The sequence below is a fragment of the Podospora pseudocomata genome, chromosome 5 (assembly GCF_035222375.1).
Source record: "Podospora pseudocomata strain CBS 415.72m chromosome 5, whole genome shotgun sequence".
NCBI classification, from domain to species: Eukaryota; Fungi; Ascomycota; class Sordariomycetes; order Sordariales; family Podosporaceae; genus Podospora; species Podospora pseudocomata.
Window position 1 is genome coordinate 924364 of NC_085889.1, and position 19614 is coordinate 943977.

The window sequence follows — 19614 nt, forward strand, 5'->3', positions numbered from 1 at the left end:
CGAGCTCCCTCTCAAAATGTCCTCCTTCCACTCCCACCGCCTGTCCCTCCCGGACCGCACCCTCCGCAAACCCCAGCAACTGCGGTCCTCTCCCAAGATGGACGAAATGGAAGACATCGTGTACGATTCTCCCTCGTACACCAAACCCTCCCACCACGGGCCCCCCTCCCTTACCTCGAGCACCTCGACCCTGGTCCCCTCCGACGGTGGGTCTTTGCTAGATCACTTCGACCTCCCCTCCCCTCCCTCAACCCCAGTCAAGTCAACCCATCAATACTCCTCTCTCAACAGCTTCCAGTCGCCAGCTCTCTCCCCCGACCTTTTCTCCTCCTCCCTGTCACCCCCCTCGTCACCAAGCCCAAGACGTGACCGCCACAGTGGTCGTCGGAGATCTCACTCGAGAAGCTCATCATCCTCGTCAGTGTCATCGAGCTCATCAGCTATGGAACTGGATGGTGGTTATGGAGGAGCGGATGGGGGTGTAGTCCCTGTTGTGAGATCGAGCAGACGGACGCCGTATTATCCCCCGAACTCGTCGCGGTCGGTGGACAGGGCGAGGGTGTATATGAATCGGGGGCCGCATTATGTCCCGAATTGGACGCCGATGAGCAGTTTGCCTAGGCATGTGCAGTTGCAGATTGAGGAGAGGATGGTGAAGTTTACTGCTTGATCTTGAGGCGGGCTGTTTGTTGGGTTTTCTTTTGTTCAAGGGGGTTTGGGTCGGTTGGCTTTTGGCAGGTATGGGAATTGGTGCATTGCTTTTTGGGTTGGGTTAGGATGCATTATGGTTAGATGGTTGGGATGGGAACAGGGCTTTGGGTGAGAAAAGGGGCGTTTTGGTATTTGGGTGTTTGATGGGCATAGGTAATGGTCTTTTTGACTGGGGGGTTTTACTTCGTTGTTCAATCTTGACGTTTGTATTGACTTGAATTGTTATTCTACAGTGCTTTGCCATTCTCTATTCTGCAAGTATTGCTGTGAGTTGAGATGGTACCATCCCGGTGCCGTGTTCCTGGTGTTCCCTTTAACTGACCTCTCGAATCCAACATCCAGTACTGAGACTCTTGGCAGTGGAAATACGGCAATAGTATTCAGCCAGGCTATGTCTTAAGTCCTGAGAGGTTGTACTCATCAACGAAATCATGCTTCTTCACTGTCTCCGACGCTGTACCCAAGCACACACCTTACTAACTTAATTCCAGCCCTGTATGGGCAGTGATACTTCTCGTGTTACTCTGGTAGTACCAACCCAAATTCGAACCCAGAATTCTTATTTTGACATGATTCATCTCTATGCTCAAAATACAGCAAAACCCGGTGCTCTCTGGTGAAGGGTAACATCCTCGTTGGCAGTCCTTCCTGCGCCCCTGAAGCAGGGCTAGCCACCAAGCACCAAAGACTGCGGGCCTTGGGCCAACAAGACCGGCCTCGGTTAGCACATGTGGAATGGGTCGGGGAATTTGGAAGCAGTTGGTGCAAGATTTGAAAGGTGAAACGCGTCACAGAAAGCTCGTGGGCTCACAAGTGTGTTTTTGTGCGATGACGTGTGTTGAGGCTCAAAGAGTGCCAAGCGCTGGTATTTAGGTGACATGAAAGAACATTTCGATGGTGGATGGGATGCGGCATTTTGAGTTGATTGCAATAGGTAACTGATATTGTATTGGTTGGAGTACGGGAGTTGGATAGTAACCGCAAGGAATGGATGCGGTGTGTCTATGACAGCCTCAAGAACCAGGAAGAGGGAAACAAGAATCATGGGAAAGCAAGACGGTTCGGTGTGAGAAGGGGGGCGTGAGAGTTGAAAGATGTATTCGACCGGACCTTCATGGTCACTGGCAGAGGAGATGGCATTACCCTTGCATCCATCGTAGGCGCTGTGAACCCCCAAGGCGCCAATTGCTTCCCTCTTGTTGGTGGACGACGGGTTTCAGTCTTGCCATTTTCTTCGGGAGGCCAGACAATCTTTTGGAACTTTGGCTTTCGGTTTCGTGGTGATAGCTTTCGTAGCACTTGGCGAAGCCCCATTGTGTGTGATAGAGAAAAGAAGGGTAAGCTCAAGTTGGCGAATTTTCGTGATGGCGCAGTGTAAGCCTTGCCCGGGTGGATCTGCTGCAACATGGCGTCTGAGTGGTTATAAAGCATCTAAATATGACTTGTGGGTTAGCACACAATGGGTTGGTGTTTTGGTTGATGGGCAAGGCCAACAAGAGGACGTCCGTTTTTGGCTGCATTGTCAATTGTTTCAGGGGATCTGTACTCTGTGAGTTGCATTGTTGCATTGTTCGGTCCCAACTGTGGACACCACACCCCTTACCCGTGCGGCGGTGATGTTTGTGTACCTCGTTGGGGTCCAAGTCTTACCTGTGATCCCATTCTTAGACACCCTCGTTGGGCGGTCCGGCAGCTGCCGAATGGGTCGATGTTTACCTCCGTGCCGCAGTAATGGTGGAGCGGGCCGGGGTTGGCATCGGCCCAGCAAGCCGGGTCCGGGCGCAAGTCACCGTCCCCCTTGACCAGAGTCTGAAACAGGTAGACGAGTGGGCTTCAAACATCAAGCGGTCTGCTGCACTGACGGGCAAATGCTGGGAATGTGACCGACACAGCCCGGAGATAGCTCTTTTACCCTGTGCAAAGCCCTCTGTGCACTCCGAGCTGACTCCGCCCGGACCGGTCCACCGGGACCGAGACCAAAACAAACCACGATACACGTCATTGAGAGAGCCCCGTACTTGACCGTTCAGTCATAGTCTGGCACCTTGGTCCGGATCACGGTCGACCTGTAGTACACCCATACTTTCGACACAAATATAAGTGTCTGTACGTACCCACCATCCGAATACTCGACGATCACTCCCTTCGCAATCTGTTTTTGACTCCATTCGGACCCTCAACGCCGTCGGTAGACCTGACGGACTCGCCTTGAACCAGCCATAACCCAGCCAAGACAGCTTCAGATCTCCAGATCTTCATTATCTCTGCCAGAGCCAAGACTGTAATTCAACAACACCAATCCAGCAATATTATGAACCGCTCACGATATGTACCGCAGCAGTCTGCATATACCGCTGCTCAGTTCCAGCCTTTTGGTCCCGGACCTGTACCAACCCCAGCCCAGATGCCAGGCATGATCCCGATGGGATACCCACAGCAACAGATGTTCGGTGGCAGCCCGAACCCAAATGCCATGGGCGCTTCGCCAATACTCCAGCAACAGCAAGCCATGTCTCCAAACGCTCTGTGGGCGGCCAACTTCGCCAATGGGCCAATTATTGAGGATCTTTGTGCGCCTCCACAGATGGGACTGCCAACCTCGCCACCCATGAACGCCCTTCCACCTCGGGGCATGCCAATGGGCGCAGCAATTCACCCGTCATCCATGCCGCAGGTACAGAATGTGTTTGGCCTCCGTCAACCAGGAACACCACATCCAGGACACGGTTTTGCGCCGATGATGCCGGGAGTGCCAGCTCGCATGGTTGGATCGTACCCTCCAGGTTATGCTGCCCAGCCACAAGGAATTGCATGGTCGCATCCCCACCAGCTTCAGTTCCAACAGCAGCTTCAGCAGCAGGCGGCTCAGCAACATGCTCAGCAGCAACAACAACAACAACAGCAGCAGCAGCAACAAGGTCAGTTTCTGGATCCAACGATGATGCTTGGGAGGCCAAGAATGGAGCCTGGGTTTGCTACGGGAGGGAATGGTACCGAGCAGATGGGGTCGCCGTCGATGGGGAATTCGCCAGGTGCGCAGCCGTTGACGCCGGTGGAGAGTACGTTACAGGGTTTCATGTCGCCTGATTCGATCTAGATTATTGTGTCTAGGTGCTGGTCGGATTGTTGGCGACGACGGCTGGGCGTGAAAACGACGACAATGACGATTTCATGATCAAACATCGCATCAGAAGGAGCATAGCATCGGTTCGGAAGGGAGGAGGGTATGGTTTGGAATTTCGTACTTGTCTGGAAATGGTTTCATTAGCGTTCTTGTCATCAGCGGGCGTATAGGAGTTGGGAATGGGTATAAGGACTGGGAACTCCTAGAATATATTTTCTTATTAATTCCAACAAAAACTGTTAAATGAGGTTGTTCCACATGATGTGCCGTGCAGCCTGCAGGTGCAGGTATGGGATCCGATGCCACCAATAGGTGCCAGAGCGAGCGACCAGTCACAACGCTTGCTACGATGATGAACCCCGCCCACAGAGGCCACCATCCCCTCACACGCTCTCCCACTTCTGTGGCGGCCCGACGAAGTTACTGACAGTCGTCTACCTAGCCACCAGAGCAGATGGCAACACAATTGCAGTCGTCATGTATCTTGTCAACGTAGCAACAAAAAAACTCGAGACTTTTTCGGCAGACAACATTCCGCCCTACGCCATATTGTCTCATACTTGGGGCAACGACGACGAAGAGCTTTCTTTTCGCGATATCATTGACGGACTCCTCAAGCCTGGAACACTGGGCGTCTTCAAACTCGATGGCTGCTGTAAACAGGCCCAGCTCCACGGGCTTGGTTACGTTTGGATCGATACCTGTTGCATCAACAAATCCGATCATGTTGAGCTGAGCGAGGCAATCAACTCGATGTTCAAGTGGTATCGCGATGCTGTGATTTGCTACGTATACCTTGCCGATGCTACACCAAACACTCGCCTCTCGAACAGCCGTTGGTTTCGGCGAGGATGGACGCTTCAAGAGCTCCTGGCACCTCAGGAGCTGAGTCTGTATGGTTCGGATTGGACCTTTCTCGGATCCCGAGAAGACCTTGCAGTGTCGATTGAGCACGCCACTGGGATACCCGAAGGCTTCCTGTATGGAGATGGTGATTTTTACCGGGCAAGCGTCGCTCAGCGATTCTCCTGGGCATCAAAGCGAACCACCAAGCGCAAAGAGGACATGGCTTACTGTCTCCTTGGACTGTTTGACGTTTCGCTGCCGATTATCTACGGTGATGATCATGCTTTCGCTCGGCTTCAACGCGAAATCATGCTTAAGCTGCGCGACGATTCCATATTTGCCTGGTGAGAACAGCAAACAGGTGCAAAGCTCGTGTTTGACCTGAGCTAACCTATCAGTAGGGGTCTAAGCTACGAACATCCTACCAAGGAACAGTCACAGGACACAATTAGGGCATCTGCTGGGGCTCTCGCCGAGTCTCCGAAGGACTATGAGTACTGTGGGGCTATTGTCTCTCATGGCTCCCACAGCTCTCCGTCAAACAAGTTCGTCATCGAAAGCGGATTCCTCTGTATTACAACAACCACCTACATAGCTCAAGAGGGCGGTACCTACGGGCTTTTGAATTGTGGAACAAAAGATCACACAAGCGAGCATGTCGTTGGCATCCCTCTTCAGCACAGCACCTCTGGAGATTATTACTTTCGACCCCACAGCTACAGCGCCAGGATATTCCCTAAGCAAACGACGGATTCCAGAAGCGTTAGCCAGTCGATTCACATTCAAATGTTTCGGGATCAAGAGATATCGAGGTTGTCGAAACCGAGCTGGTCGATCCGACTCAGGACATCAGGTTGTTTACTCAAGGTCCTTGAGGTATATCCTCCAGGGCGTTTACACGACAAACTGATCCACGTAGACCCTGACTTTGATTCCGCCGATGCTGTAGACCGGACCTGGGTACGGTTACAACGACACGGTAACGAGAGTCACCTGCTACCCGACTTCATTCTAATATTGACCATCACACGACACCCTGAAGACGTACAAGGCAGACTGACTTGCGCCCTTGCAATTTGTTCATGTTTCACCACCTTGAAAGAGATCGCAGACAATGCGCAACTGTTATGGAAGAGCATCTTCATCCGAAAGCAAGCCAGCAACGTATCTCAGCACATCGGTGCCGCTTTATGGCGAAGCTCCGATTCGCTAAGTGGCCACCCAAGGATTTCTGTTGTGATGTCGGAGATTGTCTCACCCCCTGATACCACAGTCGATTTGACTCAGCAGCTGTCGAGGGTCAGATTGCCAGACAGGTTTCTTAGCGCCTTGGAGCAGGAAGACTGCCTCAATCAGCGCTTGGCTCGGAAAGGTAACGAGCTTGAAGCCAGAGAAAAGCAGCTAAACAAAACACGCGACATGCTGACCGAGCTCAATAAGCAAATTGAGAAGCTGGAAGCGTCAAAGAAGTCATTGAATGCCGAGGACCACATTTCTGCCATAGAGGTGGAGAGGTTAAAGAACGAAAAGAGCAAACTGGAATCGAAGAGATTCAAGGTGAGCTTGAATCGAACATACCTTGAAGGATGTCTGGATGAACACCACGACGGGCGCAATGAATGGCTTCGGAAAATCAGGCTACCCATTGAAAAAGGGGATGTAACAGCCGGCGATGACTCGTTTCTTGACCATCGGCTTGAGAATCTGGTCAGGCTTCTGATTTCCGTGGAACGTTCCGCTCCTTTACCTTCAACAAAATACAACCCACCCCAGGATATGACACCACTGGCTTATGCCATCCAAGAAGGCTGCTACGAGCTTCTGCAGCGGCTTCTTAACCAGGGCGCTGATGTGAATGAGATATATTCGAACGGCAGGACTGCCCTCTTGGCCGCAGTAATCTGGGATAAAGACATGGTGGTCCAGGAACTGCTTGAGCATGGAGCAATAGTTTGGCCGGCACTGCTATGGTCGGTTCAAAACTGCGACAGAGCTGACACACTCTCACCACTCCTCAAGCTAGAAGAGACGGCTCTTGAAGTGGATGCCGGGAGGTTTCGTATGCTACTGCTGCTGGCTGCGGAGCAGGGATCGAGAGAAATTATTCTAGAGCTTTTATCGTGGGGCGAGGGCAGGCACACTTTCGATCTCAGCAGTAAGTCGAATCAAGACGTTGTCTGGGCTGCTGCAGTCAAAAATCACGACTCGACAGTACGGACTCTCATCAAGCATGATTGCAGTCCGAATCCGTTGAGCTGCCAGCGCTTACTCCTTCGATCGGTCTTAGAGAATTGTGCCAGCCTTCCCCCGGTCTTATGGGAGATGAAGAAGGCGGACATACACGCCAAGTACATGGGCGGCCGCAATCTTCTATGGTTGGCAGCAGACCGGGGGTACGATTCTGTGATTGGGTCCTTGGCGCTGATCCAAACAGTGATTGACCCTGGCAGTATGGGGAGGCAAATGACCATCGCAGACGATTTCGGCCAGAACGCGCTTTCCCGAGCTGCCGAGAATGGACATGTTAACGCTGCTGTCAGATTGCTGCTCTGGGAAGATCCGACTGTCAGAGATCATGACGGCCACACTGCACTTTGGTACGCCGTAATCAACGGACATGCAGATGTATTGCAGGCCCTGATGAAACACAAGTCCATCAGGGAGGATCTTTGGGAAATGGGAAAACTGTTGTGGTGGGCAGTCGAGACGGACCAAGAGCAAATGGTGGACGTTATCTTGGCCAATGACGGAGCTCTGGCCTTTCAGCATCGCTACCACGATCCTCATGCGCTTCTCTGGAGTGCGCTTGGAGAAGGTAGTACCAGGATTGTGGGAAAACTCCTTGCATATCGAGAGTTTCAGGTTCACAGTGTCGAAATGCTCCAATATGCGGAGAAACACCGATATGATGACCTGGTCAAGCTCTTATCCAACCCACTAACATTGGCGCTCCAAGGTCGAATGGTTGTGGTTGATCGGGTGAAGCCTGAGACGGGAGACAAAAAGCAAGTGAGGTTTGGGCACCACGATGGAACTGCCAAGTTTGGAGGAAGTATGGTACCGGTTGAAACGTTGAGAGAAGTAGAGGATGAGAGCTAGAGCCCCCTTCACCGGAACTTTGGGCTCTCGGATATTCTGTCAAGGTATTAGGAGCCTGGTTCTGTCAACACGCCACGAGAATGTATTCATCTGAATGACATCTTGCACAACAGCACTCACAGACTTGACCATGATGGTATTTTTCAGCTACCTACAATAGCCAAGAGCTCAGCTAGCTCTACCCTCCCCCATCTCAAACACGACACAACCTCCCATTCTGCCCAGCAGGGTACCCATCCGCCGTCGCAACCCTCCACTCCTCACTCCCCACCGTCGTCTGCGCCCAAAACAACCCCCACGGATCCCTCTTCCCCTTGATCTTCAATAGTTTCTTATAATTCACTCCGAAAAAGCTATCCTGCCAATTCTTCTCCGCCGGATCCCCCTCATTCATATACGACCCCGCCCCGGACGTCAACTGCTTGAACACATCGGTGTATTTATATGTGTGCTCATCATTCGCCTTTGCCTGAGCAGCTGTCCACCTAGCAGGGATAACCTCCATGAGCGCAGCAGGGAGAACAGTCTCCCTCCAGGCGGGGTGGACAGCACTGTTCTCACACCCGGGATACCCAGCCTTTTTGCATGTTGGGGCGTAACCCCAGCCGTGGAAGACGAGACCGCCTTCTTCAACGCCCGAGCGGATGGCGGCGAAGGTCTTGTTCCACAGGGCGGGGTCGACGAGGTTCTTGCGAGGAAAGAGGCGGGAGCGGTAGCGGGTGTTGGCTGGGTTGGAGGAGCCCATTCTTTGGCCGTTGCCGGCGTAGAGGGTTGGGGGGATTTGGCCTGATGAGGGGAGGGAGACGGGGATGGAGAGGGCGTTGAGCTGAGTGTATAGGGGTTGAAGGGCGGCGATGGCTTCGGAGGCGGTGATGTTGGGGATGATTTGGTTGGAGGTAAAGGCGAAGCTATTGTTACCGAGGGGGAAGATGTAGCTGAAGCAGTAGCCGCCGAGCTCTTGGACTTTGAGGCAGTAGTGGTAGGAGATCTTGACGCCTTCCCAGAACTGTTCTGGTTTGTTATTCATGAAGTTGGTGTTGGGGGGAGGTTGGCCTGTGGCGACTCTGATGGGGAGGGGGTAGGTGCCGTCGGTGGAGTTGCTTGGGAAGCCGATGTTGCCGAAGTTGAGGGGGACGGTGACGGTGTTGATGGGAGGGTAGGCTTTGACCACGACGGAGGTGATGACGCCCCAGGTGCCTGTTCAGTGTGTCAGCATACATAGGATCTCCCAAGAAGCCATTTCACGAAAACTTACTGCCACCACCACCCCGCAACGCAAACCACAAATCCTCATGGTTGAACGGATCGACCGTCAGAAACTGTCCGTCGGCAGTAACAACATTGATTGACAAGACCTGGTCCGCCCCAAGACCATACTTGGACGTCAACGTCCCATGCCCAGCAACAGATACCCAACCCCCCACAGCACCAACCGTCCCCCAGCCCGGTCCAACAAGCGAGATATTGCTCTTGAACATGTGGTTGAACAACTCAAAAGACTCAATCCCAGCCCCGACATGCGCCGCAGGACCGGTGTACTTGCCCATCGTGAAGCTAGGCAGATATTCGAAGGTCTTGAGGTTATGTACCCAAATACTCAACGACCCAGCACCCATCGACCGTCCACCAAAGTCATGGCCGGTATTTCTACGCACTTTGGTCAGCGATATACTACCCCATCCTCATCATCACCGCAAGACCACTTACTTGATCACCACCCTCAAGTTCTTATTCCTCGCAAAGTTTACTGCAGCCTGCACATCCCTCACGCTCGTCACATTAACCACATACTCTGGCCACCCACCCCTCTCACACTCCCCCGTGGCGTTAGCACTCAACACGCACGTGCTCCCCTGAGGCCACTCCGTCAGCGTCGTCAACGGCTCATCAAGCCAGAAGTGTGTCTGTCCTGCTTGGGTGACGAGCCACTGGCAACGTGTCTGGTTTTGCAGCGGGCCAGGGTAGCACGCCGCCTGTGCTGGCTCGGGTCGAAGCAGTGAGCCGTTGAGGAAGTTGCCGAACTTGGACCATTCCGTGGCCGAAGGCCAGTCAGATGTCCCGGGAAAGGCGCGGCATTTGGGCTTGGAACGGACAGGTTTGGATGCGTCGCCGAAGGAGAGGGGGGGGAAAGAGCGGATGGAGGAGGGGGTCAGGACGGTGTTTTCGTAAGTGAAGAGGACTTTGGTTTGTTTAGCGGGTTTGGGACTGCCGGCCGCGGCGAGACCGAGGAGGGAGAAGAGGAGGGCAGCGTGCATCATTGGGACATTTACCACGCGAGAACTTGAGTGCTGTGCCGCTGTCTATGTCTGTGGTATGGTGGGCGGTGGGAGGGCATTTGTACGGATTTTTGTTATGAGAGCTAGGTACCAAGTTACGTGCAGCCAACAAACTCCAGCTGACTGCATATGTTGGTAGAGACAGGCATGCATTGGCGGGAGGAATATTTGATCGGGGAGTGGGATGTGTTGGGCTTGTCTCGGAAGACTTCCCTCGTGGCAGAAACCTCTTCAGGAAGGGGGTTGCATTCTTGGTTGTGACGAACTACAGGACATAGCATCCTTGTCCGTCACCGGATTTGGCCCTGTGCGGTTGTTGTTTTAACCCCGGAGGTGAGAGGTTGGGGGCTAGGATCACAATCCAGAATGGTCCCAGAAGGGAAACCCAGGCTGTGATCCAGCTCCGGTGCCCTGTCCGGGGAAGCTCTAGAAAGTCTCCCATCCTTCTGCACATGCAGCAAGGGTACAATTCGCAAGGATAATTTGTCTCTTTCCCCTCTTCCAACCACGTCCCTTTTGCCCTGGTCCTGGCTCGCCACGTCTGCATATGCACCTCATTCGACGGTTGGATGGCCACCTCTTGCAGCTTTCGTCACCCTTAATCAGCAAGGGCTGGATGGAGGTGTGAGCTGAGGCTGGAGCTCATTCCCGGGCTTTGTGCTTGCAGGGAGACGATCCCTTCTCCAAATTGCACTGAATCCCGTGACGGAGAAGCCATTTATTGTTCTATAAATTGATTCCATGTCGTTGGGTGGGTGGGAGAGAGGTTGTTAAGTCGTGACAATGCTACCTAAGACGTCGTTGCTAATTTATCCAGCAATAAATCCTACCAGAAGAACTAATCTGGAAAGCTTGTTGTTGGACGTAGGTTTGCTGTAGTCATAGCCCAGAACCGCGGGACGGCACGGAGATGGTGGGGAGCACGTCCGTTGGTCGGCCGACGTTAGAGTTCTAGTGGTGTGCGCTGCGGGAGGGGTCGGTGTCGGTTAAGGGGCCATAGTGGGTGAACTTGTAAATCCCTCTCCGCCATATACCGTCACTAGACAGGAATCATCTTAGCACAAGACGATAAGGGCTTGTTCCGCCATGGTGGTCTAGCCAGGCAAGTTGGCCAACCCCGCCCTCACGACAAAAAGCAAAGCGCCAAGAACATAGCATGTCATGGCCACAATGGCTTACCTTGGAGCTCCTCCTATTCCCGAATTCTGCCCAACTGATTAGCTAAAGAATAAGACCAAGTCCCGGTTCAGCAGCACTAAAAACAGCCAGGGTATAAAGTTTTCACTACACCTACCCAAATGAGGTCAGTCGGGTCTGGTGGAGAGGGGGGGGGGGGAAGGGGGCTCAATCAGCAAACATGGCGTCCAACATCCCCATGACCCCGTGGCCCTTGGTGCTTTCCTTGTTGGCCATCTACTGTTTCTACGGCATATGGCTAGCCATCTACCGCCTCTTTCTCTCCCCCCTATCCCGATTCCCCGGCCCCAAACTCGCAGCAGCAACAGGATGGTACCAATCCTACTACGAGCTCGTTACATGGGCCAAAGGCCACTTCAAAATCAAGGACCTCCACGACAAGTACGGCCCCATTGTCCGAATCAACCCTTGGGAAATCTCCATCAACGACGCAGAGTTCTACTCTGTCCTTAACGTCTCCGGCTCTGTCAGGCACACCAACATCGACGTTCGGCAACGAGCTGCTCTCGGATTCGGAGAGTCACACGGGTTCACCGAAGACCACAACTTGCACAAGATGCGGCGGAGGCCCCTTGAGCCCTTGCTTTCTCGACGTGCGATTGACCTGGCCCAGGAAAACATCTGGACGTTCGCGAAGCGGGTGGAGGAGCTGTTCAACAAGGCAAAGGGGACCGGGAATGTGATTAGCCTCAACCGGGCGTTTTCCGCCTTTGTTGACGACGCTGTGTCCGAGACTTGCTTCGGCAAGAGCATTGGTCTGCTAGAAGACGAGGACTTTTCCCCAAGCTGGCATAAGCTCCTCGAGGGCCTCGGAACGCAGACACCGCTGCTGTTCAACTTCCCCATTCTCCCAAGGATGCTCAACCTTCTCCCAACCGCCGTCGTAACTAAGCTCCATCCCGAGGGGGCAGCCTACGCCCTGCTAAAAAGCGTACCCTTCCCCACTTCCCCTCCTGTCCCCATCCATCATTTCAACCACTGACACTCCCTTTTTTAGTACACCGAATCCATCGTCGACACTGCCCTCTCCTCCACCGACTCCAAACCCCCCAGCTCCCGCAAACTAATCCAAACAATCCTCTCCTCCGACCTCCCCCCCTCCCAGAAAACCCGCTCCCGCCTCGCAACCGAAGCCTCGGTCGTCCTCGCCGCAGGCGGCATAACCACAATGAGAATGCTGACCATAACCTCTTATTACCTCCTCTCCTCCCCCTCCAAACTCCACCATCTCCAAAGCGAACTCACCTCTCTCATGCGCAGCTACCCAACCACAACCCCCCGCTGGTCCGACCTGGAAAAACTCCCTTACCTGAGCGCCTGTATCAAAGAATCCTTGAGGTTAGGCATAGGCGCAACCCGACACGCGGCCAAATACTTCCCTAACGACGAGATAGAGTACAAGTCGTGGGTGATACCAAAAGGGACGTCAATCTCTGTGCCCATGTACCCCATGCACTACCACCAAGAGGTTTATCCTAATCCATGGGGGTTTGAACCAGAGAGATGGTTGGGGGAGTACGACAAAAGGATGAACAGGAATTTGAACCCTTTTAGCAAGGGGAGTAGGGTGTGTTTGGGCAAGAAGTGAGTCTTTTGCCTACCTACCAGATAGAGGATAGAGGAGTGGTGTGAGTTGCTGACAGGCAGGTGGTGTGATAGTTTGGCGTATGCCGATATGTATATCATGCTAGCGGTGCTCTTCCGTCCTGGGGGTCCCCAGATGAGGTTGTACGAGACTGACGAGTCGGACGTCAAGTTTGAGTGTGACTTTGGGGTGTCGAGTCCACGGTTGGGGAGTAAGGGGGTGAGGGTGGTGGTTGAGTAACAGGTGGCAAGTTACCATGGTGCGGTTGGATTGGAGCCTTGCATTTCCGGGGAAGAGGGCAAAAGGTAGGTAATGAAACGAAGTAATATTATCCAAATCTATGCTGATCGGCCATCTATCATCTACATCTAGATGTATGTCAACCGGGATGTCTGTTATGTCAAGTCCAATGTATCATCCGAAACCAACACCCAAACCGATACCCAAACTCCAAAAAGAAATCTCAACAACCCAAAGAAACAGCCCCATTATTCGTACCATCACCCCCCACAGCCACCCAACCTCCCCAACCCTAGACGCCAGGCAATCTGGGAGGTCTCGCATTAGCCGCAGCCACGAAGTGCCCCCAGGTAATCAACTCCCGACTGCAATCATCCTGATCAATCGAGCACTCAATCAACGTCGGGCCTTTTGTGTTCTCCTCCGCAGCCTTGATCGCATCCCGCAGCTCTCCCGCCGTCTTGGCCGTCAGCCCCTTTGCATTGCCATCCTCCCCATTGAAAGCCTGCACCAACAGCGCATAGTTCCAATTCTTGATCTTGTTGTAACTGCCATCGTGAATCTCCACCTCGATCGTGTACCCCCGGTTGTTGATCAAGACGATGGTGATAGGGAGGTTGAACCTCACCATCTGTGACACCTCTTGAGCAGTGACCTGGAACGATCCATCACCCACCATGACGATGATCTTCCTGTCCGGGTGACGGAGGGCATACCCAAAAGCAGCGGGGATAGACCAGCCGATGTGACCCCACGCCATCTCAATCTCGAATAGGGCACCTGGTGGAAGCTTGAGCTGAACGCCGTTGAACCAGCTGTCGCCTGTCTCGACAAACAGGGTGGTCTTGGAGTCGAGAAGGGCCTGGATTTGTCTCGAGATCTCCTTGCGGGTGAGCTCGTCGCTTGGGGTGGCCGTGCGGACAAGCACTGGGTCAGGCTTGAGACGGTTGTACTCGATCATGGTGGAGTTGTTGAACTTGACTGTCGTAGCCAAGTGGGAAAGGAATTCCCCAAGGCGGACGCGGCTGAAGTGGGCGCCGGGGAAAGTGACATGGTCCATCTCGGCGGCCATGAGGGGAATGTCGGGCATGGCTGTCCACCCTACTGTGCTGTAATCGGTGAAGGCGGTGCCGACACATAGAAGGGCATCGGCCCAGTGGACAATGGAGTCTGCCGCGTCGGTGCTGACGGTGCCCCAGAAGATACCCACGAACTGTTTGTGGTCCTCTGGGAACATGCCCTTGGCTGCGGGTTGGACAGCAACGGCACAGCCCATGGCTTCAGCGAGCTTGATAAGAGCCTGTTCAGCGCCATCACCTGCACGACGGAGCTTTGGACCCACGAGGATGACAGGCTTGAGCTTGCCGGAGAGGTACTCGGAAGCGCAATTGGCAGCTGCCTCGAGGGCGGCCTTGTCGCTTGTGACGGGATCGGTGACGGCGCTGATGGGTCCAGGACGAACACACTCGGCTCCAGAAAGGTTCGTTGGGATCTCAATGTAACATGGCTTGCGGGCTAGGAGGGCATGGCGGATGGCACGATCGATCAGCCTAGGGGCTTCGTGTGCTCGGGCGACGGCAACTGCGCAGCAGGTGATTTTCTTTGCCATCTCAAGCTGGTAGCTGTAGTCGGTCGTACCGAGGGTGTGGTGGAGGAGGTGGAATTGGCTGGCGTCATTGGTGTTTGGTGAGCCGCTGATGAGAATCAGTGGCAGGTTCTCGGCGTAGGCACTACCGGTGCCATTGAAGGCGGAAAGGGCGCCGACGCTGAAGGTGACGACGCATGCCGAGACGCCGTTGGCACGGGCATACCCTTCAGCGGCCAGCGAGCAGTTGAGCTCGTTGGCACAGCCCACCTCTGTGAGATTGGGGTTGGCTTGTAGTTTGTCGAGGAGGACGAGGTTGTAGTCACCCGGCACGACAAAGTGATGGCGAATGCCGATCTGGGCGAGACGTTCGGCAAGGTAATCTCCAACAGTGTACTTTGTTGGTAGTGACGACATGGTTATGTGTGAAGTGTGTAATGTTGTTGTGGAACCAAGAAGAGAATGTCTCTTGGAAACGATGCTAAAGAAGCTTGCGAAGGCATGATAGCGACCGTGTTGAAGGCGATGGGTTGCTGACCTTTCTTTATCTCTTTTTGATCAGATGGTCTCGACTGCTTCGCGTTGCCGCATTCAAGTGATGTTGGCGAAGCCGGCGACGGCACTGTGCCCACTGCTTCCGTTGATGTGGATCCCCGGCGGTACTTGACAGTGGCCAGAGCCACCGAAAAAGCTTATCTCGACCACCCCACGTCCAGTCTGCAACGGCGACGTTGCGGCTCTGGCATCTGTGGCGTGAAAGGCGTCGATACGAAGAACTGCTATCGTGTAAGCGCCTGTCCATCATGATCATCATCAGCTTCCATGCATCCGATGTCGTTTAGGCAGGACGTTGGACGGTCGGCCCGACCCAGGGGCTAATCAAACGTGGACGTTCTGGCTTGATCAGACCACGGTCTCGATGCGCTGGTTCAAATGTAACCGCGGGGACACCCGGCGGTAAGCGCGCCTGCGAGGCCTGAGTAAACGTGCAGATCCATCGAGATTCGAGATTGTGTGTGACGGGAATAGCGTGGGCAGGAGGGGTGTACTGATAACGCCAAGATCTCGTGATGCTGACGAACTCACCTCTTGGCAGGTGTCTGTTGAGGCCCCACAGCTGACAGCACCCGCCACATTGTAAAACATTCGAGCCTCGAACTGTCATGCTGTGCACCTACTTCCATGGACAAAAGCGTGTTTTCTCTTACTAACATGCCGATTTTCTCGCGTCGACGGTTTGCCTCTGCCCAGGCGTCTTCTCTTCGTTGACCTAGTCTTCAACCCACAGTCCGATGATGATCCGCCTCTCCGGATGCTCTGCTCCGGGGGCAGGCCCCACTTCCCGGTTCGTCTGTCCCAGAAAGCTGAATCACCATGCCCAATAAATACCATCAACAACACAACTGTTTTTATCATCCTATGGGTTTGCCTGCTATCTCACACATTGTCAAGTCTCAACCCACAGCCCTCTTCGCTCTTACACGTCTGTCTCTTGCCATTCTTCACCTGCCGTCGTTTTCCCTTGACATCGCTATAACCCACACTCAGTGAACAGAGGAGGGCCGCTCCTGCAAAGCACACAGCCACTAGAAACGTCTTCATGATACCTTCGTTGTATCCCCGCACAACCTCGCTGAGCATCTCACCGCCGTCATTGACTGTCCGTACAACACCCTTAGCCCCATTTTTCCAGAGAATCAGAGGAAGTCGCTCGCCCAATGCCGTGCAATCTAGCTCCAAATATTCCGCCAGAACTTCCGGGTGTTCCACCTTCCACAGCTTTGACATGTGCGCCATCAAAAGGTGATGGGCAACCGGTAGTTCTATAGCTGCGCCGAGGCCATGAAGAGAACATAATCGCCACTGTTGCCTCCGTCGAATCTGCTGAACCAAGGCTTGCCCGTGAAATGGTATTGGGATCCAAAGATGAGCCCATCCCAGCGCCTAAACCAAGGACAATCTGGGGTGCAATCCGCTGTGTTTCTGCGGTCAAGGGCGCAAACATGGTTGTGAACGTAATTCCAAACAACCCTGTAACCACGACATGCATGACGCGAATGGATAACGGGTGCCTTCTTGTTGACCAACCGCACGAGTAAAGCATGTAAAGGAGAAAGCAGTTGCCAGTGTGAATGGAAGAATCGACATTCCTGGTTCCAGCGCTGTTTGATTCTGTATGACTTGAAGCCAGAAAGAAAGCTACGAGGTCAGGCTGTTAGTGACCTCTATTGAAGTATTAGAGTGGAAGAGCATGGGAACTTACATAGTACTGCAAAACTGCAACACCCCCAGACATGAAGAACACATGGAGACTGCCGGAGAGAGTGCGATTCTTTGCTCTCAACCTGAAGACCGCCAAGTCTTCAACAACAAACAACAGCATGGCGCATCTCATAGCCGCGAAACATGTACTCATCATGTTGAAAATGCCACGAGAAGAAAACCAGGCCGTGCCGATCCCCGAGATACAGAGCCAGGTCGAAAAACATCATATCGCCAGGGAACGGTGGAATATGTCCGATATATCCACCATCGAAAGTTGTTCCAGCCGTCCCGGGGATCCTGGTTTTGTATCCCCAGTATGGAAGAACGCAAGCACCCCAATAATTCCCAATTCCCAATACACCAATCAAGTCATTGACAGCAAAGCACCACCGCCGATTGTTCTTGGTTGCCAGCGCTCCTGCGAGCATCGGACCCAGAAAAGCGGCAAGTCCATGCACCACAGCATTGTAATATGCAACGAAGTTCGGTTAGCCTTTCAAAGAAGCTTCCTATGCGGCCCGGTACATACCAATGTCCGAAATAGACTTGAAGTGGTCGGTAATGTCCGGCAGCACCGTGCCGATGAATGCTCTATCCAGGGAGGAGCAAAAGTATGGAAGCGTGACCGAGGTCAGGACAAGGCCTAAGCGAAGCCTGTGGAGGTACGTAGTGTCCATGCTGGCGCGTGGCGTTTAGCTGCGAACTTTTCGGACCTGATGAGGCTCGAGAAAATACTTTCGGACATGGAATGTCGATGGTGAGTATAAGATTGAGTTGCGATGATCCATGAGAAAATAGTCGTGGACAGTGTCTCCGCAGGAGGGTAATTGTCGGGCTAGGAAGCTGCCCTATCCCAAAACATGTCTGAGAAGGAGCGCATACGTAAGTCCTGGCATCGCACCAACGGTCGGTCGTGATTGCTCTGACACTCGCCTGTCAGGCCTCCAGACCTTCATCGAATCTCCATACATCTCTTTCTTGGCCGGTTGATGATATGCTCTCAAATCGCCTCACCGTTCATCATGCCTTGAATATACGCTTTCCCTTGTAGTCTGTAGGAATGCCACTTCTCATCAACCACGTCGTCATCCTCTTCTTTCTTTTGCTTTCCTTTCTTTTAAACGCAGCTTTCGGAAACATGCCTCCTCCACCCAGGAAGTCTCAGGCTTTGTGACAAGGGCTGTAATATCAGGGCTTGGAACTTCATGGTTCAATTCAGGCTAATGATCTTCAATGGCCTCGAAGAGCGTGATGAGGAAGAAGAAGGTCTAGGAATACAGACAGATCTCAGAGACGCGTATTTATCCATCGTCAGGTGGTCCGTGCCCAGTGGCCTCAAGCCGCTGCCAAGTTCCTCAATATCTCAGGTTGACCAATATCATCTTCTTAATAACCGCGAAGCCTGTGATCGTTTACCTCACTTTGACTACTGGTTCACAGCGTGCAGTTACCCCTTCTTTCAGTGGCATCGACGGTGTTGTTGGCCGTGTTCACGGTGGTTAGTTCGTTGACGTGTGACACCATCTCCCTCCTTCTCATGCTCGCCCACGAGCTTGATGATGGCCTTAGACCTCCAGACGTCGGTCCTTGGGCTTGTCGGGGCGTTGAGCGTGGAAGGCTTGTAAAGCCGCCTTGGCTCCATCGCTGTAGGAGTGATGGTAAGGTTCCCAAGTCCAATGTCTCCTTTGCGGCCAACCTTCCCACTTGACCAGATACTTGACTTCTTCGCCCATCATGGTCGAATCCATCACCTTTTCCACTTGATAGTCTTCTGCCTCTACCGGCTCAGCTTCTCGCAGGACCTGGTCTGGATCAGGCAGTGCCTGTCCGCCAGCGCGATAGGGCTCGATGAGGGAGACGTGGAAGGTATTGTGGATCCGCCAGTGCTTGGGGAGAGCCAGTCGGACAGCGGTAGGAGAGATCACCTTCTGGATTTTGAACGGGCCTAGCATCTTTTTGTCCAGCTTCTTGGAGGGTCGTCGAGTCTTGATGTATTTGGCATTGAGCATCACCAGTTGGTTTGGTTCAAACGAGGGTGCCTCCTTTCTCTTTAAGTCCGCCCAGTGCTTCATGCGCTTTCTGGCGTCCTCGAGAGACTTTCGTGCTTCTTTGTGAACCTGAGTCATCCAGTGTGCGTATAGCCTGCTCGATGGGTTGTGGACGGTGGTGTTCGAGGAGGGGTTGTTGGAAGCAGGGTGATAGCCATAGTTGGCGAAGAAAGGCGACATGCCTGTAGTCGACTTGCGAGCGTTATTGTACGCGAATTCTGCCATAGGGAGTAACTCATTCCAGTTAGCCATCTCGTAGTTGACAAAGGCACGGAGATACATCTCTAATTCCTGGTTAACGATTTATGTCTGCCCATCTGTTTGTGGATGGAAGGCTGTGCTCATGCGACTGTTGATACCGACGAGCTTCAGGAAGTCCTTCCACAGGTGGGCGGTGAAGCGTGAGTCTCGGTCAGAAACAATATCCGCTGGGACGCCGTGAAGTCGCCAGTACTCGCGCGCGAAAATCCGGATCAGGTCGTCAGTCTTCTTCGCTTCAACGCGTAGGGGAATAACATGTGCCATCTTCGTGAACATATCCACGATGACCCAGATCGAGTCGCACCCGGAGGACAATGGAAGGTCCGTGATGAAGTATGCCAGGTTCTGGTGGTCGGAGTATACCTCGATGCGATGCT

The 19614-nt window shown here is 53.4% G+C and overlaps 8 protein-coding genes across 8 annotated transcripts; 4 read left to right on the forward strand and 4 right to left on the reverse strand.

Annotated features, from left to right (window-relative positions):
• Positions 1 to 16: 16 nt before the first annotated feature.
• Positions 17 to 670, forward strand: QC762_500570 (uncharacterized protein; the record flags this gene model as incomplete). The annotated part of the gene is made up of 1 exon (XM_062890488.1): positions 17 to 670. One exon carries the CDS (start codon positions 17 to 19, stop codon positions 668 to 670), a length of 654 nt encoding a protein of 217 aa, XP_062741716.1.
• Positions 671 to 3022: 2352 nt separating this feature from the next.
• Positions 3023 to 3808, forward strand: QC762_500560 (uncharacterized protein; the record flags this gene model as incomplete). The annotated part of the gene is made up of 1 exon (XM_062890487.1): positions 3023 to 3808. One exon carries the CDS (start codon positions 3023 to 3025, stop codon positions 3806 to 3808), a length of 786 nt encoding a protein of 261 aa, XP_062741717.1.
• Positions 3809 to 4233: 425 nt separating this feature from the next.
• On the forward strand, positions 4234 to 10551 carry QC762_0076320 (uncharacterized protein). The gene is made up of 2 exons (XM_062883816.1): positions 4234 to 5025; positions 5083 to 10551. The coding sequence occupies exons 1-2, from the start codon at positions 4313 to 4315 to the stop codon at positions 7778 to 7780; spliced, it is 3411 nt and encodes a 1136-aa protein (XP_062741718.1). The 5' UTR covers positions 4234 to 4312; the 3' UTR covers positions 7781 to 10551.
• Positions 7582 to 7912, reverse strand: QC762_0076330 (uncharacterized protein; the record flags this gene model as incomplete). The annotated part of the gene is made up of 2 exons (XM_062883817.1): positions 7582 to 7816; positions 7901 to 7912. The coding sequence occupies 2 exons, from the start codon at positions 7910 to 7912 to the stop codon at positions 7619 to 7621; spliced, it is 210 nt and encodes a 69-aa protein (XP_062741719.1). The 3' UTR covers positions 7582 to 7618.
• QC762_500540 (uncharacterized protein) lies at positions 7974 to 10890 on the reverse strand (the record flags this gene model as incomplete). The annotated part of the gene is made up of 3 exons (XM_062890486.1): positions 9488 to 10890; positions 9036 to 9427; positions 7974 to 8977 (listed from the first exon to the last, which is right to left on the reverse strand). Exons 1-3 carry the CDS (start codon positions 10036 to 10038, stop codon positions 7974 to 7976), a joined length of 1947 nt encoding a protein of 648 aa, XP_062741720.1. The 5' UTR covers positions 10039 to 10890.
• A 455-nt stretch (positions 10891 to 11345) lies between these two features.
• On the forward strand, positions 11346 to 15096 carry QC762_500530 (uncharacterized protein). The gene is made up of 3 exons (XM_062890485.1): positions 11346 to 12184; positions 12251 to 12837; positions 12913 to 15096. The coding sequence occupies exons 1-3, from the start codon at positions 11414 to 11416 to the stop codon at positions 13076 to 13078; spliced, it is 1524 nt and encodes a 507-aa protein (XP_062741721.1). The 5' UTR covers positions 11346 to 11413; the 3' UTR covers positions 13079 to 15096.
• QC762_500520 (uncharacterized protein) lies at positions 13371 to 15080 on the reverse strand (the record flags this gene model as incomplete). The annotated part of the gene is made up of 1 exon (XM_062890484.1): positions 13371 to 15080. One exon carries the CDS (start codon positions 15078 to 15080, stop codon positions 13371 to 13373), a length of 1710 nt encoding a protein of 569 aa, XP_062741722.1.
• A 1390-nt stretch (positions 15097 to 16486) lies between the features above and the next one.
• On the reverse strand, positions 16487 to 18231 carry QC762_0076370 (uncharacterized protein; the record flags this gene model as incomplete). Its single annotated transcript, XM_062883818.1, has 2 exons — positions 16927 to 18231; positions 16487 to 16825 (listed from the first exon to the last, which is right to left on the reverse strand). The coding sequence occupies exons 1-2, from the start codon at positions 17080 to 17082 to the stop codon at positions 16487 to 16489; spliced, it is 495 nt and encodes a 164-aa protein (XP_062741723.1). The 5' UTR covers positions 17083 to 18231.
• Positions 18232 to 19614: the final 1383 nt, after the last annotated feature.

Bases quoted from the DNA above. Each gene is read 5' to 3' on its own strand.
- QC762_0076320 (XM_062883816.1), top strand. From the start codon at position 4,313: ATGTATCTTGTCAACGTAGCAACAAAAAAACTCGAGACTTTTTCGGCA. The intron at 5,026-5,082 runs GTGAGAACAGCA...ACCTATCAGTAG, and splicing joins GACGATTCCATATTTGCCTG to GGGTCTAAGCTACGAACATC.
- QC762_500530 (XM_062890485.1), top strand. From the start codon at position 11,414: ATGGCGTCCAACATCCCCATGACCCCGTGGCCCTTGGTGCTTTCCTTG. The intron at 12,185-12,250 runs GTACCCTTCCCC...TCCCTTTTTTAG, and splicing joins CCTACGCCCTGCTAAAAAGC to TACACCGAATCCATCGTCGA. The intron at 12,838-12,912 runs GTGAGTCTTTTG...GTGGTGTGATAG, and splicing joins AGGGTGTGTTTGGGCAAGAA to TTTGGCGTATGCCGATATGT.